Below are 13,715 nucleotides of genomic sequence, written 5' to 3'. Positions count from 1 at the left end.
TCTTCCCTTTCTGTCCCCTTTTCCTTTTGTGTGGTGTGCACCTTATTGTAGGTGTCGTCATTGTCAACTGTCTTGAAGTACGATATGTCAACAAATCCTATAAATTAGTTTAGGGAACAGAGTACTGGATTCCTCTTTCATTATATTAATAGTATAATTCCTCTTTGGGAGGGTCGCTATCATGACCTTCCCTCTTGACCCCATCTGCTCCTTCCGCTACACCACTGAGGGAAGGCCTCCACACCGGTGAAATCTTCCAGTTCCATCCCAAGAGGCATAGATAGCAATAGCCTATGTCACCAACCAATCCCTCAGTGACCATCCTTAAAGGCAGGGACACACTCTCAGCATTGCCTCCACTACACCCAAAGCCATCCTCCCAGCTGAACAGACCTTGTTAGGGGCTGCAGTGAAAGGGTTGTGGGGGGGGGGGGAGGAAGAATGTGTAAAGACACCTGCAGAAAGAAAACCAGACGATCAAGCCAGAATGAGAGGTATGTGTGTGGGGATGTGCGGAGGGAGGAAGGGAAGCTGCAGATGGAAGAAGAGAGGCAGTGTCTCAGGTGAAAAAGTAGACTGTGGGCAGAAGCAATGAAGGGAAGAAAAAGAGAAAACGAGAGGTTATGCTGCATAAGAAGAAGATGAAGACTGCAGATTTATACCCCGCCCTTCTCTCTAAATCAGAGACTTACAGCGGCTTACAATCGCCTATATCTTCCTCCCCCACAACAGACACCCTATGAGGTGGGTGGGGCTGAGAGGGCTCTCACAGCAGCTGCCCTTTCAAGGACAACCTCTGTGAGAGCTATGGCTGACCCAAGGCCATGCCAGCAGCTGCAAGTGGAGGAGTGGGGAATCAAACCCGGTTCTCCCAGATAAGAGTCCGCACACTTCACCACTACACCAAACTGGCTCTCTCTATCTTTTAAAGTTTTAAAAATGGTCTCCCTATCTTTTAAAATTATCTTGTGCATGTTCACACACACCTGGAAGTCATGGCAACCTCTGGTGACTGAGACTGACCCCTACTGGGGACCTGGAGGATATTCATGGAAGTGGCTGAATAAAGCCTGCCCCTGCCCTCCCGACTGCTGGTATTCCAAAGGAATTCTCCCATCCAAGTACTTGCCAGAACCGACCCTGCTGCGTTTCCAAGATCTGATGAGATCGGGCTTGCCTGGGCTATCCAGGGCAGGGCAAGTATCCCTGTCTTGGGAAGAGAGACCACTGCTGAGAAGCTGAGAGCCAGTTTGGTGTAGTGGTTAAGTGTGCGGACTCTTATCTGGGAGAACCAGGTTTGATTCCCCACTCCTCCACTTGCACCTACTGGAATGGCCTGGCAGAGGTTGTCCTTGAAAGGGCAGCTGCTGGGAGAGCCCTCTCCAGCCCCACCCACCTCACAGGGTGTCTGTTGTGGGGGAGGAAGGTAAAGGAGATTGTGAGCCACTCTGAGATTCAGAGTGGAGGGCAGGATATAAATCCGGGCCCCAAGGATTGCCCACCCCTGCTTCCATAACTCACAGATAGGTGGTACCCTTTCTCCAGGCCTTAGGGCCTCATGATCCTAATTCCTCATGATACTTACCTATAATTGCTATGGCCGCAATACCACAGATCAGTCCCAAAATAATCATCATCTGGAAAGAAAGAGGGAGAGGAAATATGATGAGTGAGAGCATCATGTCCAGGGCTTTTTTTAAAAGCAGGAACTCCTTTACATATGCCATAGTCTCGCGCTCCTTTGGCAGGGGGGGCACTGTCAAGACGCACTTTCCCTCTTGACCCCATCCGCTACTTCAGCTACGCCACAGATGGAAGCCTTCCACAACAGTGAAATCTTCCAGTTCCATCACAAGAGGCATCGACAGCAATGACCTACCTCATCAACCAATCCCCCAGTGACCAGGGCTTTTTTTGTAGCAGGAATGCCTTTGCATATTAATAATAATAATATTTTATTTATATCCCGCCCTCCCTGCCAAAGCGGGCTCAGGGCAGCTAACAACATATTCATATAATTATACAAGGGTTTAAAATCACATTAGTCTTAAAAACATTCCAATTTAAAACAAATACAAATAGATTTTAGGTGCTAATTCTGTTCATAAAAATAATGGTGATAGAAGTCACCTAACATCAGTCGCTCAGCCGGCAAAGGCCATCCTGAAAAGGGTGGTCTTGCAGGCCCTGCGGAACTGGTCAAGGCTCCGCAGGGCTTGCGCTTCTTCCGGGAGCTGGTTCCATAGGTGTGGAGCTGCGATAGAGAAGGCCCGTGTGCGAGTGTTTTATAGTTTTGCCTCCTTTGGTCCGGGGATAGCCAGCTGGTTCTTCCCTACTGACCTCAGTGCTCTCTAGGGTTCGTATGGGGAAAGACAGTCCCTCAGGTAGGCAGGTCCTCAGCCATATAGGGCTTTAAAGGTAATAACCAGCACTTTGTAACGAACCCGGTAAGTTACTGGCAACCAGTGCAGTCCGCGTAGCCCCGACTGTATGTGCTCCCACTTCGGGAGCCCCAATAGCAGCCTAGCCACTGCGTTCTGCACCAGCTGCAACCTCCGGGTTCGGCACAGAGGCAGCCCCATGTAGAGGGCATTACAGTAATCCAATCTTAAGGTGACCGTTGCATGGATCACTGTTGCTAGGTCCCGGCGCTCCAGGAAGGGAGCCAACTGCCTTGCCCACTTCAGGTGAAAAAACGCTGACTTGGCAGTGGCTGCTATCTGGGCCTCCATTGATAATGAAGGCTCCAGTAGAACTCCCAAGCTCTTGACCTATTAGGCCACACCCACTGATGTAGCCAATCCTCCTGGAGTTTACAGGGCTCTTCGTACAGGGCCTACTGTAAGCTCCAGGAGGATTGGCTACCTCAGGGGTGTGTGACCTAATATGCAAAGGAGTCTCTGCTACAAAAAAAAAAGCCCTGGTCATGTGATGTCTACTATTCCAGGCCTTCCGCAAAAAGCGACGTGTCTCGTACCGTTCTAGGGAATCGTCCGTTGCAAGCTCACCTTCATGTTTTGGCACCAGTACTTCCTCGCAAGAGCGGTCGTGCTGTTTTCAAAAATTTTGGCGCTCTCGTGGAGAGAGTCCGCTTTGTCATCCAAGCTGCTGAGCGCTTCGTCGCGCTGTATGACTCTGGTCATGTTGTCATGCAAGATGTCCACCACCTGAGAGGGGGGAAAGAGGAAAGAAAGGAGGCCCCCCTCACAAATGGGCAGAAAAACAGGCGTGAGGCCAGTCTGAGGAAGCCGGGATATTACGGACTCACTTGATTCACTTCGGCTTGAGTCTGCTGCAGCCGGCGATTGCTGGTCAAATTTGGGGGCGGTGGGGGGGGACCGCCAGAAGATTCTCCCCCTTCTGGCTCTGCCTCAAGATGAGGTGGCTGTGCTGGATCAGACCTGCAAAGATAACAGGTCAGTCAGTCATAGATAACAGGTCAAGTACAAAAAAAAGATTTGGGGTACTATCTGCTACCAATATTCACCCCTGCAAGTCACACAGGTGTGAGCAACCAAGCAGTCCTCATTCATAACAAATGTTTCAGGGTGGTTCAGTCAGGGGTGGAATTCTAGCAGGAGCTCCTTTGCATATTAGGCCACACACCCCGATCAGTGTGTCCCTCTAAGCTGAGTTAGCGTGAGCGAGCTCACAGATTTTTAGCTTTCAGCTCACACATTTTTGTCTTAGCTCAGGAAGAATGACCCCAGAGCACATTAATTTATGCAGTAGCTCACAACTTTAATGCCAGCAGCTCACAACTTTAATACCAGTAGCTCACAAAGTAGAATTTTTGCTCACAAGACTCTGCAGCTTAGAGGGAACATTGGCCTCGATGTAGCCAATCCTCCAAGAGCTTACAAAAAAGAGCCCTGTAAGCTCTTGGAGAATTGGCTACATCAGGGGTGTGTGGCCTAATATGCAAAGGAGCTCCTGCTAGAACTCCACCCCTGGTTTCAGTCATTCCTCGTGGCTTTCTTGTGAACTTACCATTGGAAGAGAAGGCCTTGGTGCTGTCTCTTAGCCTCAGACTCCAGAGAGGGGGGGCTTACAAGAGAGTAAGTTGGGTAGACAGGCAAACTGTGGGTTCATTCCTGTTTACCCTTCTGCCTCTACCTCTTTGATGTATAGACTTCTCACTTCCGTCTGTTCTCTCTCACACACACACAGACAAAGAAGGAGCACACTGCTCCTAATTAGTGATTTTAAATTTTTGGTTTTTATGTATTTTATGTATTTTTGTTTTTTATGTATATTATCTGCATTGTAAGCCATCCACTTTGCGTTTCATAAAGTGCCTAATAAATGTTATAAATAAATCAGTGAACTCCAGAGTATCTTACCTTGTGTCGCAGGGAGAAAGGCGGACTATGCACCAAGTAAATAAAATGGTATCCTGCAGGAATCAAATGTAACTCCTAAGCCTCAAAGGGCTGCATGCATACTTTTTTAAAATTCCAACAAATCAATCAATCAATCAATCAATCAATTAATTACTATGACCCCTCCCACAGTGGAGTAATACATATATTGGGGGGGAAGCTCCTTTCCAGTGAAAAAAGGGCAGGGGAGGAAAAAAATGAAAGTTCCCCCCCCACACACACACACACACATAAAATGCAAGAAAGCAAAATCTGTGTAGTGGCAGGAGTCATTTTGTTTCACAACCCCCTCAGCAGGGCTTTTTGTTTTTTTTAAAGCAGGAATGCACAAGAACACAGTTCCAGCTGGCTTGGTGTCAGGGGCGTGGCCTAATATGCAAATGAGTTCCTGCTGGGCTTTTTCTGCAAAAAAACCCTGTGCGAAACAATGGTGGTGTCAGTGGGTGTGGTCTAATATGCAAATGAGTTCCTGCTGGGCTTTTCCCCTACAAACATTCCCCCCTGCCCCTCAGAGTTTGTTTCAAACATCTGTCATTGCTAATCATGATTATTTTATAGCATTGTTGGCATTATCTCTCTGGGATGAGAGAAGTGGAGTCCATCAACGCTTTTTATGACAAAGCCATTTCACTGAAGTACTGCCTTGGATCAGTTTCCCTCAGCAAAAACAAATGGGACCCTTCTCATCCCAGGGTCTGAGATTCTAAAAACCATCACAGTTGCAGAAAGCCATGACCTTGAAAGCCCAGGCTAGCCTGATCTCAGAAGCTAAGGAAGGTCAGTCCTAGTCAGTACTTGGGTGGGGGACCTCCAAAGAAATGGAAGGTTGCTAGGCAGAAGCAGGCAATGGCAGACCACCTCTGAACAGCTCTTGCCTTGAAAACCCCACAGGGTTGCAATAAATCAGCTGGGACTTGACAGTGGGAAGGGAAGAGAAGGGAAAGGGAAGGGGAAGAAGAAGAAATTGGATTTATATCCCGCCCTCCACTCCAAAGAGTCTCAGAGCGGCTCACAATCTCCTTTATCTTCCTCCACCACAACAGACAACCTGTGAGGTGGGTGGGGCTGAGAGAGCTCTCACAGCAGCTGCCCTTTCAAGGACAACCCCTGCGAGAGCTATGGCTGACCCAAGGCCAGCAGGTGCAAGTGGAGGAGTGGGGAATCAAACCTGGTTCTCCCAGATAAGAGTCCGCACACTTAACCACTACACCAAACTGGAAGGGGAAGGGAGGAAGGAAATCTCAGGTTGTTTTCTACCCTGGGGCTGCTTTTTTGTCTACAGAGAGGGGAAATAACCTACTGGCTTCACTTCGGGGCTCCTGTTTATTGATCTGCAAGTGGCAAATGTTCTAAAAGGGCCAAGTTGTTGACTCTGGTTCTCTACGGGTTCTGCCCCAAATATGCCACCAGGATGACTGGGGGATTTTTTGCCATCTTCTGGACATGGAGCAGGGAGTCACTGGGGGTGTGGGGTAGTTATGAATTCCCTGCATTGTGCAGGTGGGGTGGTTATGAATTCCCTGCATTGTGCAGGTGGGGTGGACCAGGTGAGCCTAGAGGTCCCTTCCAATTCTGTGATTCTATGACTTCTGACCCAGAGATTTTGCTTAAATCCCCCCCTCACTTTCTATCCTGCATTAAAACCGTGGAAACTACCCCTGCCGTCAATTACACACCACTTCTAAGCCTCAAGGGGCTGCATGCATACATTTCAAAAGTTCCAAAAACTGTATGTACGTATTATTGCCCCCCAAGAGTTAATGGGGGGAGCTCCTTTCCAGTGATAAAAGGGCAGGGGAGGGGGGGAAATGAAAGTCCTGCCTCACACAGATGTTTCCTCCCCTGATCAAGCAATTCTGGAGTCCCTGCTTGCAAAAAAAAAAAAAATTCAAAGCAATTTCTGGCATCCCAAGCAGTGTTCCCTCTAAGCTGAGTTAGTGGGAGCTACCTCACAGTTATTTAGCCTCTGGCTCACTCATTTTTGTCTCAGCTCAGGAAAAATGGACCCGAAGCAAACTCATTTATGCAGTAGAGCTCACGATTTTAATGCCAGTAGCTCAACGAAGTAGAATTTTTGCTCAAAAGACTCCACAGCTTAGAGGGAGTATTGATCCCAAGCAGGATGGTGGGCGGGGTTAGCAGGAATGCACAAGAACGCAGTTCCGGCTGGCTTGGCACCAGGCGGTGTGGCCTAATATGTAAATAAGCCCTGACTGGCGATGTGAAATAATGGCGATGTCAGGGGGCGTAGCCTGATATGCAAATGAGTTCCTGCTGGGCTTTTTCTCCCAAAAAAGCCCTGATCCCAAGTAAAGAAGCTGGCTAGATCCTAGCAACACACTGTCCCTCTAGCTTGGATCTGCACCACTTCCCCTGCTGCTGGGGGCCAGCCCGCCCCCTGATGAAGTAGATCTGGCCGCCCCACTGTGCCACCGGATGGTGGCTGAACCTATCTATGGAAATGTGGGGTGCAGCCTTGGGGAGAGAGGGGTTTAGGGACGGGAGGGCGCTCCGCAAGGATGCGAGTCCAGAGTCCACCCTTCCAAACAGCCATTTTTCTCCAGGGAGGGGGGGGGGGGCGTTCGCTGTCGCCTGGAGGAGACCAGTGTAATTTCGGGAGATCCCCAGGTCCCATCTGGAGGCTGGCAACCGTGGCCGACCGCCATCCTCCTCGCTAGCAAGCTCCGGTCCGAAGGGCCCCCTTACTTCCGAGACCTGCTTTGGACCGGCCCCTCCCCCGCCCTCGGAGAAGCGGCCGCCTCCTCTTCGCGCCCGGCTGGATCCTGCTCAGCCCACCGTCTCCAGCGCCCCCTCTTGCAGGGCAGTCTCTCGCCTACGGGGAGGGAGGGGAGAGCGAGGCTGGAAAGGGCGGCGTCGCAAGGCTCAGGGCTTCTTTCATGACTAGGCGCATTTTTTTCCGCCTTGCAAGCGCTGCCGCAGAGCCAAGAAACCTTTAAGCAACTTTCCCCCAAAGCGTCTAGCTCTCTTTTTTGGGAAAGCCGCCGCCCCCAAAGAGCACTCCTCGGAACCTGGACTCCAAACAAGCCGATTTATCCAGTTTTTCCTCCCGCTCAAGGCAAATTCTTCCATACCCCTTCTTTGTCACGCCAACCCTGGGAGGTAGGTCGGGTGGATAGACTATGACTGGCCCAAAGCCACCCCAATGAATTCCGTGGCGAGGAGAGATCTGAACCGGGGGCCGTAGAATCATAGGTTCGGATGGGACCTCCAGGGTAATCTAGTACAGCCTCCTACACGGTGCAGGAAATTCACAAACACCTCCTCCCCACAGACACCATCAGTGATCCCTGCTCTGAGCCCAGATGGCCAAAAAACCCACAAAAAAAACCCAGGATCCCTAGCCAAACTGGCCTGAAGAAAAATTGTTTCTCCTCAGTCCTCCCGCATCACACTGCATCCACCCTGTCTCCTCCCTCCCAAGCTCTCTCTGCTTTATCTCCCAACAACCCTGTGAGGTAAGTTAGGAGGACTACCAGCCCAAGGTCCCAGGGGGGCTACGAAGGACACCGAACACGGCTCAGAGCGTTTCTCCTCCGCATTCCAGGGGCGTGTGGAGTGAATAAGCATTCCCCCTCCCCAGCAACAATTTATCTCACCACCACCACCTTCTCAGTCACTTTGGCAACTGTTGCCATGTTCTGATGCAACAGGTGCAAAGGTGTCAAGGAAGCTCTTAGGTCTCGGAGCATCGGGCAAATGCCAAAGCTGGGTGGGAAATACCAAATGGGTGGACCGGACAGAGAAGACACTGTTGCAACAGCACGGCTCAAGGGGCACCAGTCTGCAGAGGGGAGTCAGATATCCACCCACCCTCAATACTCACATGGCTGCCTTCGCCTCTGTCCTTGGAGACGGCTCCGCTTCCCACCAAAGCTTTCCTTCTGCAGGCTCCTAGAAATTGCTGCAGACTTACACCTCCCAGAAGGTAGTCCAGACCGAGCCAGTGTGCGCTCTCATCACACCCACTCAAGCCAGGGATGACGTCGGCCCAAGCCCTTCCAGCCGCCTCTCCCCTGGACCCATGCCAAGTGAGAGTCACTCCTCAGCAAAGACGACAGAAATCTGGCCGAAGCCTCCCTTTCGTCTTCCCCCTTTCTGCTGCGCCTAGCTATCAACTGGCCAGCTCTTTCAGTTCAGCTTTATTATCACACCCAACATAGCCAAAGGACCAGGCCTTCGGGGTAGTGCCGGCCAGCCCATACCTCTTGTGAAGACTCCTAACCCGAAAGACTGGAGTCCAGTGGCTCCTTAGAGACCAAGATTTTCATGGCATATACTTTAAAGAAGCAAAGTTCTCTAGGTCAGATACCTTTGACTCTTGAAACCATTACGTAATGGGAAATTTTGTTGGTCTCTAAAGTGCTACTGAACTTGAATCAAACTGTTCTACCGCAGACTTGGAACTACTGTTAACGCACTCTGTGTGGAGCTCTTCTTGAAGGAAATTCAGAAACTAACTTGCATGTAATACAGCAACACGCTTTCTGACAGATATTAGGTGTCTAATTCAACAGTTTCCAATTTTACAACAGTTGCAGTGGCCACTCAGTTTTTCCCAGGCTCGTTTCAATCCCAGTTTTTCCCAGGCTCGTTTATATCGGAAGGATAGGGAGGGAAGGTTTGGAGGTGGGGTGGCTCTGTATGTCAGAGAGGGTATACGGTCCAGTAAGACTGAGGTCAGAGAATTAGATTCCCTTCTAGAAATGCTTTCGGTTGAAATAGAGGGCCCAAAAGGAAATTTAACTATGGGAGTTTGTTATCGGCCACCAAATCAAAAGATAGAGGACGATTATAATATGATGGAAGGATTAAAGATAGCGGCTAAATGTAAAAACTGTGTCGTAATAGGTGATTTTAACTACCCGCAGATTGATTGGGTCAATATGTGTTCTGGTCGAGAGAAAGAGATTGAGTTTCTTGATGCTCTCAATGACTGTGCTATGGAGCAGATGGTCTCAGAACCTACCAGGGGTGGGGCGATCCTGGATTTGGTCCTAAGTAATGCCCAAGACTTGGTGAGGGATGTAAAAGTGATCGCACCGCTTGGGAGCAGTGACCATAATGTTATTGATTTCACCATTTGTATAAATAGAGAGTTGCCCCAAAAAACCGGCACAACCACGTTTAACTTTTAAAAGGGTAAATTCTCTGAGATGAGGAGGCATGTGAAGAGGAAACTGAAAGGAAAGGTAAATACAGTCCAAACCCTTGGGGAAGCTTGGAGGCTATTTAAAACTACAATCCTAGAAGCTCAGATAAAATAGGCAGGCAAAAAGGGACTATGAGGAGCATACTGCAAAAAACATAAAGACCAACAATAAACATTTCTTCAAATATATTAGAAGCAGGAAACCAGCCAGGGAGGCAGTGGGGCCCTTGGATGACCAAGGGGTAAAAGGATTACTGAAGGAGGATAGGGAAATGGCTGAGAAGCTGAATGCATTTTTTTCCTCCATCTTCACTGTGGAAGACAAGAAGTGTTTGCCCGCTCCAGAACCACTACTTTTGGAAGGGGTGTTGAAAGACCTGAGTCAGATTGAGGTGACAAGAGAGGAAGTCCTACAACTGATACACAAATTAAAAACTAATAAGTCACCAGGTCTGGATGGCATACATCCAAGAGTTCTGAAAGAACTCAAAGTTGAACTTGTGGATCTTCTGACAAAAATATGTATTCATTGTTATCTGCCTCAGTTCCTGAGGACTGGAAGGTAGCAAATGTCACCCCCATCTTTAAAAAGGGTTCCAGAGGAGATCCAGGAAATCCAGAGATCCAGTCAGTCTGACTTCAATACCGGGAAAGTTGGTAGAAACCATTATCAAGGACAGAATTAGTAGGCACATTGATGAACATGGGTTATTGAGGAAGACTCAGCATGGGTTCTGTAAGGGAAGATCTTGCCTCACTAACCTGTTACATTTTTTGAGGGGGTGAACAAACATGTGGACAAAGGAGACCCAATAGATGTTGTTTACCTTGACTTCCAGAAAGCTTTTGATAAAGTTCCTCATCAAAGGCTCCTTAGAAAGCTCGAGAGGCATGGAGTAAAAGGACAGGTCCTCTTGTGGATCAAAAACTGGCTAATTAATAGGAAGCAGAGAGTGAGTATAAATGGGCAGTCTTCGCAGTGGAGGACAGTAAGCAGTGGGGTGCCGCAGGGCTTGGTACTGGGTCCCATGTTCTTTAACTTGTTCATAAATGATTTGGAGTTGGGAGTGAGCAGTGAAATGGCCAAGTTTGCAGATGACACTAAATTGTTCAGGGTGGTGAGAACCAGAGAGGATTGTGAGGCACTCCAAAGGGATCTCTTGAGGCTGGGTGAGTGGGCATCAACGTGGCAGATGAGGTTCAATGTGGCAAAGTAATGCACATTGGGGCCAAGAATCCCTGCTACAAATACAAGTTGATGGGGTGTGAACTGGCAGAGACTGACCAAGAGAGAGATCTTGGGGTTGTGGTAGATAACTCACTGAAAATGTCAAGACAGTGTGCAATTGCAATAAAAAAGGCCAACACCATGCTGGGAATTATTAGGAAGGGAATTGAAAACAAATCAGCCAGTATCTTAATGCCCCTGTATAAATCGATGGTGCAGTCTCATTTGGAATACTGTGTGAAATTCTGGTCACCGCACCTCAAAAAGGATATTATAGCATTGGAAAAAGTCCAGAAAAGAGCAACTAGAATGATTAAAGGGTTGGAACACTTTCCCTATGAAGAAAGGTTAAAACGCTTGGGGCTCTTTAGCTTGGAGAAACGTCGACTGCGGGGTGACATGATAGAGGTTTACAAGATAATGCATGGGATGGAGAAAGTACAGAAAGAAGTACTTTTCTCCCTTTCTCACAATACAACTAGTGGGCATTCAATGAAATTGCTGAGCAGTCGGGTTAAAACGGATAAAAGGAAGTACTTCACCAAAAGGGTTATTAACGTGGAATTCACTGCCACAGAAGGTGGTGGCAGCCACAACCATAGCCAGCTTCAAGAGGGGGTTAGATAAAAATATGGAGCAGAGGTCCATCAGTGACTATTAGCCACAGTGTGTGTGTGTGTGTGTGTGTGTGTATATAATTTTTTTGGCCACTGTGTGACACAGAGTGTTGGAATGGATGGGCCATTGGCCTGATCCAACATGGCTTCTCTTATGTTCAAGTTGTTGCTCTTGATCAGGGATGGCCAAACTTGCCTAGCATAAGAGCTACATAGAATAAACATCTGAGCCACAAGGCATGAATGTCAGATGTCTGAGAGCCTGGCAGGCAGACAAATAGATGGGAGAGCTGGAAAGAAAGCAACTTTAACTTGAAATGTATTCTCCAAGCCACCAGCTGGCTTGGAGAAATAATTTAAAGAGAGAACGATGTGGTGGGGGCCTCAAGAGCCACACAATATGTGTGAAAGAGCCACATGTGGCTTCCGAGCCACAGTTTGGCCACCCCTGCTCTTGACCTTTAACGTTCTTCAGGACCCAAGACCCTCATACTTAAATGACCACCACCACCCCGCTCAGTACTTCCACTGACAGCTATACAGAACTGGTCACTTGGCTTCAGCAAGTGCACCAACTTTCTCATGGGTAGCCTCCATCCTACGAACTGGTCTATGGGAGATACACAAAACAGATTTGGCTTTATGGCCATTTGGCAGTTGCTTTTGACAAGAATTTGGTAAGTGCCACTCATTCTGGCAAGCTGTGGCCCTTTTCTGTGCTTGTTTTTCAGCTACCAAATTCAAACTGCAGCTGTTGGGCTAAAGTTCTGGGGATGGGGTCTGTGGCTGGCCTGCATACTGCTCTCAGAAGCTGCTTCAAGCACCATTAGAAGCAGGCAGGGCTTTTTTTTCAGGAAAAAAGAGGTGACGGAACTCTCCAGAGGGAAATGAAGGAGAAACGCACGTGTGCCCCTCGTGAACTTTTAAAACATTTTTTGAGGATTCTTTCCATTAAGAGGTTCTAAAACTCTGTTCCGCCATGAAAGAAAGCACTGGATGTAGGGTAGTTTTTAACTTTGAACATATGACTTAAAGTGGCACGTGTGTGTCCACAGCTGGTGTAGGTTTTAATTTACTCAATGTTTAACATTTGTTTCCCAGAGCAACACTGAACCAATTCAATGAAGTTTATGGCTTTCTGTTAGTTACCTAAGACTCTTCTGTCCCACCCTTAAGCTAAGGAGCTACACAGAAAGCATAGCCTTAAAGCTAGCGTGCACAGAAAAAGCTTGAGTCAAGACAGTTATTCCTCACCTGAATGAAGAAACTTCTGACCCACACACCAACCCTGCAAGGTAGGAAGATTCAGCTGAGACTGACCCAAGGCAACCCAGTGTGTTTCATGATAGTACCCAGGTACTACGGTAGGACACAGGATAATGGCCATGTTTCCTACAAAACATATTCTCCCATAACCCATTGCAGTCATTTGTAGTGCAAAGTTAAAATTTTTTGATGCCATAGCAGCATAAACACCCAGGGACACTGAATGAAAACAAGGATCCGGGGCATGATTTCATTCAATTGGTAGCTTCTGCCCTGGGAACATAATGTGCAGTGCAATAGGAAGAGAAGCACTCTCTGCATGATAAAGATGGCAGTAAAGGATTACAGAGTTATAAGGGACCTAGTCCAACCACCTGCACAATGCAGGAAATTCACAAATACCCCCCCACACACATACATCCCCAGTGACCCCTGCTCCACGCCCAGAAAATGTCAACGGAGAATGGGACCATGAAGGTAAGGAGAACTGTGGAATAACGACACTCTCACTCCGTGTAGAAAAAAATGCAGTTGTATTCAATTTATATTCAGTCTATTTCAAAATATACCCTCTTGGGAGTATCTCAATGGTACAGACAAAAAACCATCTTGTGCAAAACACTCCTACTGTCGAAAAAAATAATCAAAATTGATTAAAGTCCAACGAATCATAAAAGAACCCGTCCATTTCGTTTCAGGAAGCACCCTTCTTCAGGGGACCGTCTTTTATATTTATGGGTTCAAGTAGTGTTGTGGTGCTGTATTTCATATCTTGGCCTTCCAAATTAATATTTTGTATAGAACCTCTTATTGATAGCACTATCAAATGCTGCAGGATAGACTGGCAGTGGTGTTTCAATAAGCAATTCTATACAAAATATTAATTTGGAAGGCCAAGATGGTTTTTTTTGTCTGTACCACTCAGATACTCATAAGAGGATATATTTTGAAATAGACTGAATATATATTGAATACAACTGCATTTTTTCTATACGGAGTGAGAGTGTCGTTATCCCACCGTGCTCAGAAGATTGCAGAAAACCTCCAGGATC

At 47.8% G+C, this 13,715-nt stretch overlaps 1 protein-coding gene across 1 annotated transcript; it reads right to left on the bottom strand.

Annotated features, from left to right (window-relative positions):
* Positions 1–501: 501 nt before the first annotated feature.
* On the bottom strand, positions 502–8,092 carry LOC132570050 (vesicle-associated membrane protein 2-like). The gene is made up of 6 exons (XM_060236491.1): positions 8,000–8,092; positions 4,344–4,396; positions 3,269–3,401; positions 3,009–3,167; positions 1,586–1,637; positions 502–576 (listed from the first exon to the last, which is right to left on the bottom strand). Exons 1-6 carry the CDS (start codon positions 8,090–8,092, stop codon positions 560–562), a joined length of 507 nt encoding a protein of 168 aa, XP_060092474.1. The 3' UTR covers positions 502–559.
* Between the last annotated feature and the right edge of the window lie 5,623 nt (positions 8,093–13,715).

This window comes from Heteronotia binoei, chromosome 4 (assembly GCF_032191835.1).
Source record: "Heteronotia binoei isolate CCM8104 ecotype False Entrance Well chromosome 4, APGP_CSIRO_Hbin_v1, whole genome shotgun sequence".
In the NCBI taxonomy this organism is placed as follows: domain Eukaryota; kingdom Metazoa; phylum Chordata; class Lepidosauria; order Squamata; family Gekkonidae; genus Heteronotia; species Heteronotia binoei.
Note: the sequence above shows the minus strand (reverse complement) of the source record. Positions and strands in the feature narration are given on the sequence as shown.

Coding starts and splice junctions, on each gene's coding strand:
- LOC132570050 (XM_060236491.1), bottom strand. CDS start 8,092: ATGCTCCGAGACCTAAGAGCTTCCTTGACACCTTTGCACCTGTTGCAT. Junction 3,402..4,343: donor CTTTCTCCCTGCGACACAAG/GTAAGATACTCT, acceptor TTATCTTTGCAG/GTCTGATCCAGCACAGCCAC. Junction 3,168..3,268: donor CTCAAGCCGAAGTGAATCAA/GTGAGTCCGTAA, acceptor CCCCCCTCTCAG/GTGGTGGACATCTTGCATGA.